This window comes from Ananas comosus, linkage group 19, assembly GCF_001540865.1.
Source record: "Ananas comosus cultivar F153 linkage group 19, ASM154086v1, whole genome shotgun sequence".
Lineage (NCBI taxonomy): Eukaryota > Viridiplantae > Streptophyta > Magnoliopsida > Poales > Bromeliaceae > Ananas > Ananas comosus.
In genome coordinates this window covers 7,681,023-7,696,813 of record NC_033639.1, presented here as the reverse complement: position 1 = coordinate 7,696,813, position 15,791 = coordinate 7,681,023, and the positions used below count along the sequence as shown (strand labels likewise).

General features: G+C 32.9%; 1 protein-coding gene across 1 annotated transcript; it reads right to left on the bottom strand.

Annotated features, from left to right (window-relative positions):
* Positions 11,101-11,968, bottom strand: LOC109725138 (putative ripening-related protein 4). The gene has a single exon (XM_020254223.1). It carries the CDS (start codon positions 11,893-11,895, stop codon positions 11,287-11,289), a length of 609 nt encoding a protein of 202 aa, XP_020109812.1. The 5' UTR covers positions 11,896-11,968; the 3' UTR covers positions 11,101-11,286.

Below are 15,791 nucleotides of genomic sequence, written 5' to 3'. Positions count from 1 at the left end.
ATGATCCATTTATAATAGAATTATATTCTGGAGTCAAATATGATCCATCTAATAATAGAATTATGTTGTACATGTTTTAATCCATATTAGATAGTATGATTTGATTTGTCTTATTATTTCGTTATTTATTGTTATTATATATATATAACTTTTTATTAGAATGTTATAAATTAGATTAAAAGGATCATTACTATAGTTTACGTGCACTTGACGCTAAAACTAGTTAACTAATATTTTGAACTGATTTAAACTAATTTAAAACCACAAACTATAAACCGAATAATGAACAAAATTTTGTCATACCAAGTGTTTATTTGTAATTTGTAAATTCACTATCGGTTCTGAACTTTACAGTGAGTTCTATCACAATAATTTTTCTTTTTTTCTTTTTTTTTGACTGTTGTTCTGAACTTTACAGTGGGTTGGAGAAACAGCTCATGTGAAATATGCATGGTATTTGAGTGTGGTTGGATTAACTTTGTTTGAACAGGATATAATGTCTCAAATTGATTTGCAAGCAATTACTTGGACTGGAATGGACCCAATGTATTGATTTGGGTCAAGTTTTAACTCAGTCAATGTAATTGGACAATAATTTAAAATTTATAAAAATAATTAAAAAAAAGGGCTAGAACAAGTTTTTGTCCTTGGCGGTTTAGTCACACATTTTGTGTTATTTTGTGCACACAACAATTATGAACACTATATACAAAACGTTATCACAGGACAGACATGAAACACATTGTGCTTTTGAAAGCTATTGATATAGGGGAAGATCTCTACACATTGTGCTTTGAAAGCTATTCATATGGGGGAAGCTTTCTGCTGCCTATTTCCACAGTAGAAAAGGCAAATATTTTGTTCCTATAGAGTTAATTAATTTTCCAACTACTATTAGTTTTGAACAAAATTTAGATATTAGAAGGAAACTGAATATCAATGCTTCTCAAAAAACTTATAGGAGTCATCTATCAAATATCCTCACCTCTATATAATTAGTTTTAACTGTACATCAGTAACTCTTTTTAAGTAGTGTTGGTAGTGTAGTATTAACACAAACTAGTGTTCAACCGCGCTTTGTTGCGGTCAATTTTGATGCTAATATTCTAATATAAACTTTAAACCAGTTTTGACGCTAATATTTTGATGTGAATTATTATATATAATTACGAAAAAGGAGGAAAAGAAGAGAAAAAAAATATGGAATGACAATATGTAATTTTTACCTTAAATGATTACGAAATATTTTAATATATATTTTAAAATGATAATAAAAATTAAAATATATAATTATTAAAAATTAAAAATTAAAAATTTAACGCATGTTCCATTTAGAAAAAATATTAATATTGTTCTTTTCAATATCATAACATTTATCAATTCAATATTAAAAGTTTACACTAAAAAAAAATTCGCCATAAAATTAAATAACTATATTGTCACGCCCCGGATTACACGTTCCCCGGGCACGCCGACAAATCCGCAGTATACAAAAAATTTTTTCCTGTATACGAAGCGACAGCTATACCTGTAAATCAAACACTACTACGAACAGCAGTAGAGAGCTGCTAGAGAAAACAGAAGCTAAACAAACAGAGTTTCATATACATAGTTCAAATCCAAAATACTGAGCTACTCGCACTGGCGAGTTAAGTCAACTATGTACATAGACTCGAAACAAAACATCTACCTGTAGTAGGGGCACCTCTAGCTCAGCACGTCGGGTAGGGCTCTAACCCGCGACGCCCTTACCTCGACCCTGGTCCGCGGACCGTGCAGCAGCCGGAACCTGTGGCTCTGCAAAAACATAGGTAACAACTGGGCGTGAGAACTACTGCAAAAGCAAGTAGTCCTCAGTGGGTACCGCCCAAAACAACATCGGTCCACCCACTAAGTCTACAGAAGGGAGCAAGAGTAGTCAGAAAAGCAGGAAATAAACTCTACCGCTATCGATCACTACACTATCATGCTTTACACTAACCAACTGTAGGAAATGTCAACTCTGACCCAATCAACTCGGGACTGTAAGCATACCCGTTCCCGGGACTGTGAATACACCCGTCCCTGCCCCGTTGCGACTATCAAGCTCTATCCACACTAACTGGTCCGTGGAGAGCATGTCCAACTGGCATGAGCGACACCAACGCGAAAGCACAAAGCCTGACTCCGGAGTGGCACTCGTGGGCGCTACCCAACCAAGTATGCAGCGTATCTCTGTCGAGCTCAAACAGGCTCTGAAAAGCCAAAGTCAAGAAATCGACTCTAACTGGTCTAACAACCAACAAGTAACGTGCCCTCGGCACAATCAGACGCCAAAAAGGCGATACGGGTCCACCGTCAACCTCAGCGGCACCCTACAGTCCGGAACAGCCTGAACGACCCTGTAAAATCCTCTCGGCGAACCAGCACGAGTGTAGATATATTCTAAACTATCTGGAGTACTCGTCTCGAAGATATTGCGACAGTACAATTTAATAACAGCTCCTAGAGCTAAATCAGACAGTTTAATCAAGTGACAGGTCCAAATCGCAGGTTTTCTCCTAATTCAGTTTCCAAGTCCAACATATATAATCTACTTAATTTATTACCACATGCTCCAAATTCAGATTTGCATTCTATCATATAATCCATGAATTCGAGCTAGACTAAATTATCAAAATCGAGATCTATACATGTTGACGATTATGAGCTTAGGAGTCAAAACCGATGTAACCCACCTCGCACGCTAATCCCTGGCAGCACTGAACCCCCTCGGCTGCGACACCACCTGCTGGATCGACCAAAAACACCCGAGCCTCGAAATCGAGCTAACTTCAACTAAAAACATCAAAATTCCTCAATTCAGTCCAAAATCCACAGCAGTAGAGAAGAGAAGGATTTCGACCAAGCTAACCTTCACCAAAATTCGCAAGTAAGGGCTTCGTGGATTTCTCTCGGAGTCCCGAATCCAACGCACCAAGTCTCGTCGCAATCCGATGCTCCTACATCGAGAACGAGCTGAAATACTAACGGTCGACGATAGGAATCAGCAAACAGCACCTAGCTCGAAATGTCAATACTTGAAGCAACGCAACGGAACGCTCACCTCAACGGCTAATCGGTCAGCGACACGGCGTCGAGAACGGCGAAAACGCACCCTCGCCTAGCTTCCTCGCAGCGCTACGATCCCAACCGTATCCCCGAACGGTTTCGCGGCGCGACGTCGGTGTCGAATCCGAGCTCCAACCGAACTCCTCCACGGTCGAACCAAGCTAGAGAGGGAGAGGGGAAGAAGGAGCAGCAATAGAACTCCCTCTCAAGCTCTCTATGCCTATATAAAGAAGTAGGTGGAGTGGTGATACAAACGAGGGAGAGAATTACTAAATTAGCCCTCTACCTACCTCCTAGTACCGGTACACGGGCTCTTGTACCGATACAAGAGCCAACCCGAGAGCTGTTAAGCCTCTGCGCGATGGTTGTACCGGTACAGCCACGCTGGTTGTACCGGTACAGCAAGCAGAGAAACCTGCAGTTTTGCAAATTTCTTCGCTATAAGCTGCCCTCGCGTCGCACGGAGTCCGTTTTACGTCTATTTGACGCCAACGCGACTCGAACTTGTCCCGACACTCTCCAGAGCTGCCGACAAGCCTCTACAGCTGAACACCAGGGATCTCACATTATATTTTATTGAAAATTTTGCATAAACTACACATTAGTAATCAATTACATGGTAGTTAAATAAATGATAGTTAAATATTATAGCGGAAAGGATCTCTCAAGTCAAATAAAAATCCGCATTTCATCAACATTTCGATAATAAATGCAAAGGTAAGTATGAGGTAGTTCAACTCTTATTCTCTATAAATTTTTTTTTTATACAAATCAATATAAAATAAATATACTAACAATTAGATATTTATACATTTAGAAAATAATTAACTGTTTGAATCAAAAATATAGATTAAAAAAAAAGATAATATTCTGAAGCATTTTTGTTGGACATTTTGCCATGAACTGGAAAAAAAAAAACTAAGTGAAATATGTGGAAGGATATTAATTTAAATAAAAATAAATTGATCGTAGGACAGGATTGCAGTGCTGTGGTTGTAGATTGGGCCAGCCATGACCAACACTTTGAATCGATCAGAGCTGGAAGGAACATGACAGCTAACCTAAGGAGAAGGAGGAAGAGAACTTGAGCAAAGCTTTTGAAATAGCTTTCTCCAAACTCTAAAAGCTCAGTAATTATTCTGTGTGGTATAGGATTATTGTTTATAAGAAGATGTAGAATGTCATTGCCTAAGAGAGAGTTATACAAAGAGAAAAATTATTATCTCTTGGGAAGGTGAAGAAGTCTTTTGGGAAGGTAAAAAAGCTTCTTAGAAAGGTGAGAAGAAATATTACCTTTAGAAAGGTGAAAATGCCTCTTGGGAAAGTGATAAGAATTATTACATCTTGGGAAGATAAAGAAGTCTCTTGGGAAGGTAAAAAGGCTCATTGGGAATGAGAGAAGAATTATTATTTTTGGAAAGATGAAAAGACCTCTTAGAAAGGTGAGAAGAATTATTACATCTTGAAAATGTGAAAAGGCTTCTTGAAGAGGTGAAAAGGTAAAGATATAGTTAGGAAAGAGAGAGGCTTAACAGAGGAGTGAAATTAAGAAGAGCCCGACACGTAAGCTCTCAAAAACCATCAAATTATATATTTGTATGGATTGAGTTTGAGTTCTCGATTTGATCTGATAAGACCAATTAGATCCAATTTGGATCAAGTGAAGTCAAAAAATACATTACACTGGGGCATTTGGTTGAAAAATAGGTGGGCCAATAGCTTCTTATTCTCCCACTTGTAACCAAATACTATGTGGAGAGTTCGAGAACAACAGTTCTCGATTTCAAAGAATAAGTTGGTATAAGCTGGTATAAGATTAGAAATTGTTCCGGTCGTTTTGAAGAACAAGCTTGTTCCAACTTGAGAATAAGCTAATTAAAGTAAATATAATTTTAATTATTGTATTAGCTCTTTAATTAATCTAATAATATTTGACCAATCTAATTATTTTATTAACTAACTATCTAACTATTAATTAATTAATTAGTTAATTAATATTTTATATTAATTAATTACATAACTTATTAACTAATTACCTTACTAAAGTAATTTACTAACTAATTAAGAAGCTAACTTATTTTTTATAATTAATTAATTAATGTATTAATTAACTAATATTTATATTTATTAATTTATTGCAATATTCATAGCTAATAAATTTACTAATTTATCAAATATTTTTATTTAATATTTTATGTTAATTAATTAGATAAAATATTATTATTTTAAAACTATAATTATTCTTATTTTCACTATTCCGCTTTAACTATCCTAACGCTATATTTTTATTTTCGGAAACAATTTAATTTTTACACAAACGTAAAATTAGCATAGTTCTTGCTTATACGTGAATTTGTACATATTCCTGAAATAAACAGTTCTTATTTAATCCCGAATCAAACGAAGCCTAAATTAATGAGTTGTCGTAGATTTTTTGAATTTGACTATAAACAATCATTACTGGAAAGTTGGCTTTAAGCTACATAAAAATTAAATTTGGGATTGTCCAAATGGTGATCACATGACACTTTGGGAGCTTATAACAACTTAAATTTTTAGAGAAAAATAATTATTTTAAATTAATTTACATTTGAGTTAATTGGGATTGAAAAAAGAATATAGGATCCGGTATTTGAAGCTTTTACATCTCTCGATCCAAAGGACTATTTTTCCACACTAATCTAATCTTATCACATTTTTATTTCTTTTAATACTCAAAATCCCCCCCAAAAAATTCTAAACTTTTGAATGGGTTAAATATAAAATTTACTCCTAGTAGCATTTCTCTTATATTTTTACATTAATTGGGGTGTTAATCTGCATCAAAAAAAAAAAAAATCAAATATTAAACCGCGCTAAACGAAAATCGAGCCAAAAAATTGATTAACTGAACCAAAAAAAAAACACACCTGTATTTGATTTTGAAAAACTAATTTTTGGTACTGGTTAACTGAGCTGAACCAAATATGCGTCTCGTTATTTTGGAGACAAGTATATATGAATCCATAATAGTAGAATTATGTTATACAGGTTTTTATCCATATTAGTTAATTTGATTTGATTTGTCCTATTATTTTGTTATTTATTGTTATATATTTTTTGTTTTATTAGAATGTTACAAATTAGATTAGAAGGATCATGACTATATATAGTTTATGTGCACTTGACGCTAATATTCCGAACTGGTTTAAGCTAATTTAAAACCACAGCTATAAACCAAATAACGTACAAAATTTTGTCATACCAAGTGTTTATTTGTAATTTGTAAATTTAAAAACTTTACAGTAAGTTCTATCACAATATATATTATTCCCTATTATTTTTTGACAGTTGTTCGTCATTCTCTATAATAACTATTATTAATTAATTTGTATCTTCACAAAAAGGTTTTTTTTGCCTTTAGCTACGTACTTAACAAATTTTTTATTTTAACAAATAGCTTCATAAAATTTATATTTATAAAATTAGTCCAGAGAGATCGTGCGAAAGGGCAGTTATACATAATGCTTCAACACGAAAAACTATTCACTGTGTTTAAATATGGTAAATGATTCGCCGTATTTAACTTAAACTTGACTACCAATATGGCGCTTGCATGGTGCTTACATAGCAAAGACAGAATCAATTAATTTTGCAAATATAAATTTTATAAGACTATTTGTAAAAAAAAAATTGTTAATTAAGGGACTAAATGCAAAAAAATACCCTTAATAAAACTTCTGTAGGTTTTTTCCTAACTTGAAAACAACAACCTGAGATTTACAAAATTTGAAGCCATGCTTTTTTATTTACTATGTAGTCTTTGTTAGGATTTTCATGAATATGGCACAGTTAATTATATTCAAATCCAAATTTACTATAAATAGAATGTCAATGCTCGCAGATATAAAATTGCTTGATATGGTATATCATAACTCCTTCCCATCTATTTAAATTAGCTAGAATCTTAATCAGACTTTTATGGAAAGTCGATCCAGACTCTATATAAAGAGATATTGGTTTAGGCACATTCTCATATGCATTATATAGAAAAGTGTATGAGACAAAAGGTGGTAACATTCATATTGTTACTGGGGTTCTCGCTTCCGCAGATTAATCAAGAATTTCACGAATTGATCAAAAATTTCTTCTATATAGTGTTCCATAATAAGTTAACTTCTATTCTATATATTAATGATTCTGGATATTGATATTTATTTAGTTTTATATGCCTATATAGATATATCCGTCTTTTCTTTCTGGTATTTTTCCAAGAACTAAATCCTCTGCTAATTAATCTTTGAAACGCCAAATTAATTAAGATAGTGCAGGTACTCGCACGTTGTAGCGAGTAGCTATTGTTGTAGTAAAATTATAGTTTTTATTTATTCTTTTTTTCCTTAGTAAGCTCTAGAGTATTATTTTTCTTAGTCTTTTCTGTTACAAATTATTGTGTCTCTACAATAAGAAAACAAATATTTTTCTATACTTACTACTTACAATATAACTGTATAAATTAATCAATTAAAGTTTTACATATCTAATTATATTATCAGCTACAGCAGAATAAAGAATGAATAATATACTAATAGAGTAAAATATGTACTGATTTATTATCTCATTTGACTATACATCTTTTGATACATGTTGTTCTTCTTTCTATATATGAATAGAGAAACTATTTAGAAACCAAGCCAAATATCACTAACTTGAAAATCATTTGAGAAGTTCATATTCTGAATTATTTGTGAAAAAAACTGAAAAATGTGAAGATCAAATCTTATTTAATATAGCATCTCAGTGGAAAAATATAAAATGTTGACATCTCAAAAAAATTTAAACAAACATTTATGCTATACACTTAATCATATAATATATGGCAAAATTTTTATGGGACAGTTTTTCTAAGAAAGATATTTCTGATGTATATGGTCTATAAGGACAGACGATATAAACCTCATATTTCACTCAAGAGTAAATTATTTTCCATACTAAATAAAAAATGCCACTGAAGAAATTTTAATGCAAAAATTAAGGAAAGATACTAACTAAAGAAATTCAAAATTTTTTAATTTTTCAGTTGTAAGGAAAGACTCTATTGCAAAAAATAAAGAAAAACTCTAATTTAACTGTTGTCCCTATTAAATAAGAAATTTCACTGAAACAAATCTGACGCAAAAAATAAGAAAAGACTCTAACTAAGCGGAATTTGAATTAATTTGTAATTATTGTAAATCTATTTGAACTAATATATAGAGATCTCAATTTATAACAATGAAAAACCAGACTACTTAAAGATTAAACTCAATACTATAACAGCTACACATTTCAAATTTAGGTATGCTGGAAATAATAAAGTCACAAATTTGCCTTTATAAATTAGCAGAAGCAATAAACAAAAATAGAACAATATATAGAAGATATGTTATTTCACATAACAAAGAAGTAAATTAATAAACAACTATCATACTACAACAATAATAAAAACTCAATTTTAGAAGTCTTAAAAAGAAACCCAAAATACTAACTAATTGTAGACAGTAAAAGGATCACCAAGATATGAGAAGAAGTGTCAATTACATTGAAGGATCATTCATTGAAAGTAGGCATTTAATTAATTATATAGGCATAAAAATGAAAGAAAATAAATGCCTCAAATAAGTAGTGGAGGGATGTAACGGTAAGGGTAAAAATGAAGGAAAATGAATGTCTCAAATATGTAGTGGAGGATTGTTAATTTTAATTAAAAAATTAGTAAATTATTTATTATAGGTAGTGGAGGGATGTAACGTAAGAGGTAAAAATGAGGGAAATAAGGCCTGTTTGGCCTAGCTTCTGAAAAAAGTGATTTCTGAAAAAGTGATTTTGGTTTGGAGAAGTGATTTTGTTTAAAAGCTATAGAGCGTTGGCGGAGTTTAGATAAAGTGATTTTTTCTGAAGTGATTTTAAAAGCTGTTTGTAAAATTAAAATTTTGAAAGCTATTGAAGCATATTAATTTAAAAATATATTTAATTTTAAACTTTAAAATTTAAATTTAAATTTAAAATTTAAAATTAAAATTTAAAATTTAAAATAATTATGAATTTAAAATAAAAATATAAAATTTGAATTTAAAATATAAAATTTAAAATTTGAATATTTAAAATTAAAAATTAAAAATTGAATATTTAAAATTTAAACTTAAAATTTAAATTTTAAATTATAAAATTTTAAATTTATAATTTGAAGATTAAAATTTATAAATTTTTAATTTTAAAATTTGAAATTTATAATTTGAAGATTAAAATTTATAATTTAAAATTTAAAAATTTTAAATTTTTACATTTAAATTTAAAATCTAAATTGTCAAATTTGAAATTTAAATTTAAAATTTGAAATTTAAAATTGAAATTTAAATTTAAAATTTTAAATTTTAAATTTTAAATTTGAAATTTGAAATTTAAAATTTGAAATTTGAAATATGAAATTTTAAAATCTGAATTTGAATTCGAAATTTGAAATTTGAAATAAATTTGTGAAATTTTAAAATCTAAAATTTGAGATTTGAAATTTAAAATTAAAATTTAAAATTTAAAATCTATATTTCAAATTTTAAAATTTAAAAGTTAAAATTTAAAAATTTTAAAATGAATCTGAAAATTAAAATTTAAAATTTAAAATTAAATTTAAATTTAAATATTAAAACTAAAATAAAAATAAAATTTTGAAGTTTAAATCCAAAATCAGAATCAGTTTTCAAGAAGCAGTTTTTTTCTGCTTCTGATTCTGAGGCCTTCAAAATCAGTTTTCTGATTCTAAAAAGCAGAATCAGATTTTAAAAGTGAATTACCAAACGCTCTATTGAGCCGAAAATCACTTTTCAGCCCAAAAGCGCTTTTTAAAAGCTAGGCCAAACACCCCCTAAATGCCCCAAATAGATAGTGAAGGATTATTAATTTTAATTAAAAAATTAATAAATTTATTTATTTATTGGATGTGACAATTAGCAATAATGGGAAAAGAAGGGAATGGGAGTAGAAGGGTGAGGGCGGGGGTGCCACGTGGCAAAAGTATTGAGAATTCATATTATGTAATAGATGTAATAGATGTTGATGGTGACCGTAACGTGTTGATATAAAAGAGTTAGGTGGCATTAACAAAGCAAAGTATCAGACACTTCTCTAAACTGGCAAGTGGGATACCAACAAGCTGAATCTCATATCTGGGCCTTCATTGGTCCAAGAAATTCTCCAGTGAATAATTCCTGTCGATTCTATTGAGGGGCACCACAAAACCCTTTCCAAGTTTACTAAATCAACATATATACTTCACTTAAAAAATGTTTACAATTTAGATCAAGTGTATATATCTCTTCTTGCGATAAGTCAATGAGTTGGAAAGGAATATAGTTAATTGATTGAAATAATATTTTACTAGATAAAATAACACCAAAAAGTCATATTCTTATGAAAAAAAAAGAGAGAGCCAGTTTTGTTGGAAAATGATGCAAATTTGTTTATAATTTTAGTGTGGTCTTTATTATTATGCCAGCGGTGGGTCAAGTAGTGCTAATAGTGGCTAAATTGACTAAGTCACGTAAATAATATATTGTAGCTTAATTTATGTAAGTAGTGAGTTATATTGTGGAGTTCATACTAACCAGTTTTTAAGAGCACATGTCCGGTGAATGTGCGGGAGAATATGTATTTGAGCTGGATTTTTCTAAACCTTAAATTTTCTTTTTCTATTTAAGTCATTTGATTATAAGTTTGTAATTAATCAAATTTTGAATGAAAATTTTTATTTCTTCCACTTTAATATTGCTGCAGCAAATTTATTAGTGAGCGCTAATCTACTTTAGAATGCCGCTTGGTACGTTTAAAAATACAAAAGCTCAATTTTTTAATAAACATATAAATTTTTGATAATTGATCACCAATTGATTCAATTTAAGTTGTAGAATTTGAACAGCGCAACAAAAAAAAAAAAAAAAGAAAAACTCTAATTAACCGCCAATTTATCACTTAATTAATATTCTTTTTATTGTAATTTGGCCCTCGAAAGGTAGACTAAATTGCGGCATGCACATACGTGACAACACAGACGTTGATCTTGCATCCATGCGACACACTCATACACATAGCGCATATTAAACTCGTACGTAAACGTTCCCCATTTTTTTTATTTTTCAATTATTAATCTTATCGTCGGTCGATCGATGTACTTCAAATGGGAGATCAAACGTCCGACCAGGTGATGCGATGCTCGCCGACCTTCTTGGGGATCCCGAGCGCCTTCCACACAGCCGGCGAGGCGTCCACGACGTTGTTCGGGCACGGCGGCTGGAAGTCGTGCTCCTCGTCGCAGCCGTGCACGGAGTCGCACTCGTCGACGACCTTCGCGAGCACGGAGCGGCCGTTGGCGGCGGCGATGCGGATGTTCTTGAGGCAGCGGCTGGAGCGGTCGAACCAGCCGGTCGACAGCGCGACCACCATCTCGTGGTCGGGGTGGTACTTGTTGTCGCACTCCGACGGGCCCCCGCCGTCCCCGCCCCTGGCGAAGCTGTTCAGCGTCATGGTCGCGGGGGTCCGCGCGGTGACCGGAGGGGAGCAGCGGTACTGCGGGTAGAGCTTGCCCGGCACGCAGCAGTCCGAGTAGTTTTCGCGGTTGCACTTGCCGGACTTGCCGTGTAAGCGGCCGCTCACGCGGCAGGATCTGGTCCGATGTCCTGACGCGACGGCAGCAGCAGCAGATAGAAGAAGTAGTAGGGTGGTGGCGAATGCAAGAAAAGAATTCGCCATGGCTAATCGATCGATCGATCGATCGATCAAGCTGTGCGTACGCATAGTGTGTGTTGTTTGGATCAATTTATAGACACAGTTTGGTGTGAACCGAGGCGGGTGAAAGCGAAGTTTTTTTTTTTTTTTTTTTGTGTGTTGTTTGGATCAATTTATAGACACAGTTTGGTGTGAACCGAGGCGGGTGAAAGCGAAGTTTTTTTTTTTTTTTTTTTGAGTGTGTTGTGCCACGGCATTGGAAATTTGGAAGTGGCTGGGCCACCTTTGCCACTCGCTACTAAGCGCCCCTTTGGAACTATGTAAAGTATTATAATTGATGGATGATTTTATATGGCGCTGTATAAAAATATTAAATAATATATATATATATATATATTTATAAAATACAAAGGTTAATTTGTATAAAAAATTCATAAATTTTGAGCTTTTGCAAAACTGAACCGTCTTTTTTGATTTTACAGATTCAGTCCAAATTTTTAGTAAACTGATGAAAATATCCTTATATATTTTTCTCTTTACTTTTTTTTCTCGCGTTTTTTTTTTCTCACCGAAGAAGGCGACGGAGGCGAAGACAGAAACGGCCCCCATTGTCTCTGCACCTCACGCCCTCACCCTCGCAAGCGCACCCCTCGCCCTACTCGCCTCCGATTCCGCCGAAGCCGCGCTACGATCCTCTTTTTTTTTCTCTTCGATCCTTCTCCACCACCTCCGCGGCCCTCTGCGATGATAACGAGTACGGTAACGCGTCATTTTCCTCCGCCTTCGCCCTCCATCTCCACTACAGTGAATTTTTTACCCGCCAAATAAACCCACCGTCTCCACTGCCGCCGCCGGCGACAAAGAGGAAGTGTTTCTCGAGGCCGAGAAGCACGCCGGCAAGGAATAGGGAGAAAAATAGTTACACTTCGGCGATAGCGGATTTGCAAGCACCAAACTCACTTTTCGGAACCCGCGTCCCCACCGCTGCCGCCGACGATAAAGAGAAAGCACTTCTCGACACAGAGAAACTCGCCGGCGAAGGAGGGGGCACGCGGCCCATACGCCTACCCCAGAGAGCGGCGGCCAACGCGGCCTTGACAGTGTCGAAGGCCAGGAGGGCGAGGAATGCATGGGAGCATCTCTGGATTAACAGTTTGTTTAAAACAAAAAAAAAAACTAAAAATCCAAAAATTAGAGAATAATAAAGAAAACTAAAGAAGAAAGAAGAACAAGATGAAATTGCACTATTAAAATTAAATTACATTATTTTAAAAGAACGTTGCACTATTATGGATGTAAGTTGCACTCTTTTAAATGTAAACTGCACCCGTTAAGATGAAAATTACACTCTTTAAATGAAAGTTGCACCCTTTTAGAGATATTTACACTGTTTCTACTCTTGTTGCACTCTTTGAGATGTAAACTGCACCTTTAAAATGAAAGTTACATTTTTTAAACGAAAGTTATACTCTTTGAGAGATATTTACACTATTTCTACTCTTGTTGTACTCTTTATGAGGAGATATTTACACTATTTTTTCTCTTGTTGAACTATTTCCCCTTTATGGCGCGTTTGGTTCGAGTTATGTAATATTACAGAGTATCTCAACATATCTAGGTATCTTAAATTTCGGTGTGAGATACTACTGATGTTGCTGATCGCGTTTGGTTTAATGCAGTAATGTAATACTAGATTGCAGTATTTATAGTATTACTACGTTTGGTTCAGTCTATAAAATTTAGTAATTCTGACATAAAAATATAGTTTTTTCCAAAATTGCTCTTATTGTGGTCATTTGAATAATATTTTTTAAAAATATAATTTGCATTAGTAAATTAATTATATTAATAAGTAATAAAATAAAAAGATCAAACATGAAAAAAAATTAATGTTGCAAAAAATTAATTTCAACCCATAAAAGAATAAATAAAAAAAAGATCATTATACATAATTAAAAATCATACAATAACAGAAGATGATAGGTGTTCGTGCGAGAGAGAGAGAGCGGCGTGCGAGAGAGAAGGGGGAGGGCGTGAGAGAGAGATGAAAACAATATTGTTAATTGGATTTAGGGGTGTTGGAGGATAAATTTGTCATTTTATATAATATGTATTATTGCCGATTTTTAGTAATGCAAAATACACGACCGCCCTCTCGTTAATATTTTCGGTATAATCCTGCTCGATTTGTAATGCTACATTAACGACTATATTACATAACAGATGAACCAAACACAATAATCCTGGCAGGATTGCTTGTAATCCTGCCAAGATAACTCAAACCAAACGCAAACGCACCATTAATGTATTGATGTGTAAACTGCACCCTTTAATATGAGAAATAGTGTAAATATCTCTTAAAGAGTGCAACTTTCGTTTAAAGAGTGTAACTTTTATTTTAAAAAGTACGGTTTACACATCAAAGAGTGTAACAAGAGAAGAACAGTGTAAATATTTCTTAAAGAGTGCAAATTTCGTTTAAAAAGTATATATAATTTTTATCTCAAATGGTGCAGTTTACATTTAAAATAGTACAACTTACATCCATAATAGTACAACGTTCTTTTCAAACAGTGCAATTTAATCTTAACAGTGCAAATTCATCTTCTTCTTCTTTTTTTCTCTGGTTTTCTTTATTATTCTCTACTTTTTAGTCTTTCAGTTTTTTTTTTTGTTTTAAACAAACAAAATTGCTAATACAGAGATGATCCCATGCATTTCTCACTCTTTTCGCCTCTGATACAGTCAAGGCCGCGCTCGCTGCCACCCTCTCAGGCGGGTGGGCTATGTGCCCCCTCCCTCGCCGGCGAGCTTCTCGACACCGAGAAATACTTTCTCTTTATCGTCGGTGGCGGTGGTGGGAACGCAAGTTCCCAGAAGTGGGTTTGGTGGGTGCAAAATCCGCTACAGTGGAGGTAGAGGGCAAGGCGGAGGAAGAGAACGCATTACCATTTTTGTTATCGTTGTAGATGGCCGTGGAGGCGGTGGAGGAGGGTCGGAAAGAAAAAAAAAAGAGGGTCGCAACACGGTCTCAGCGAGGTTGGAGTTGAGTAGGGCGAGGGGTGCACGGGTGAGGGTGAGGGCGTGAAGTGCAGAGACGATGGGGACCGTTTTTGCCTTCGCCTCTGTCGCCTTCTTCAACTGAAAAAAAAAAAGAGCGCGAGAAAAAAAAAAGAGAGAGAAAAAGGTATAATGATATTTTGGTCAGTTTACTAAAAATTTTGACTGAATTTGCAAAATCGAAAAAGTCGACATAGTTTTGCAAAAGCTCAAAACTTGTGAATTTTTTCTACAAATTGGCCAAATTTAAATTATTAAATTTATTATTTAAAAAATTATTTTCTTTCAAAAGTTAGATAATTATGCTTTAAAAAAAATAAGTAAACTTCAAATATCATTTCTGTGGTTTTATATTTTCTCACTTTTGTATACTGTGATTTAAAATGTATCAAGTTAGTATCCTATAGTTTTATTTTTCTCTTTACCTCAGTTCCTTCATTATTATATAAAAAAAATTTCAGATACTCTATCTAGGGTTATTAAATATTTACTTTTTAGTATTTTTTTAGTTTTAATTTTGTTATTAATTTAACGAAAAAAAATAATAGAATGAATAATAAAAAAATAAAATAAAATAAAATTACAGGGTATTAAATGAATACACTTTAAATCATAGGACAATAAAATAAGAAGTGCAAAATCATATAAATAATATTTAAAATTTTAACCATAAATATATAATGAAGGGATAAATTAATTTTTTTATATTTTATATATGTATAATTTGTATTCTACTATTATTTGTCGTCTCATTTTTATCCTACAATAAAAAAATAATAATATTTTGATAAATTTTTAAGGCCAAATTACAGAAAACCCTTCTGTCAAGACCCAATTTTTCACTTTTCCCCTGTCATTTAAAAACATACACTTTGCCTCCTTATCTATACTACTTATAAAAGCGT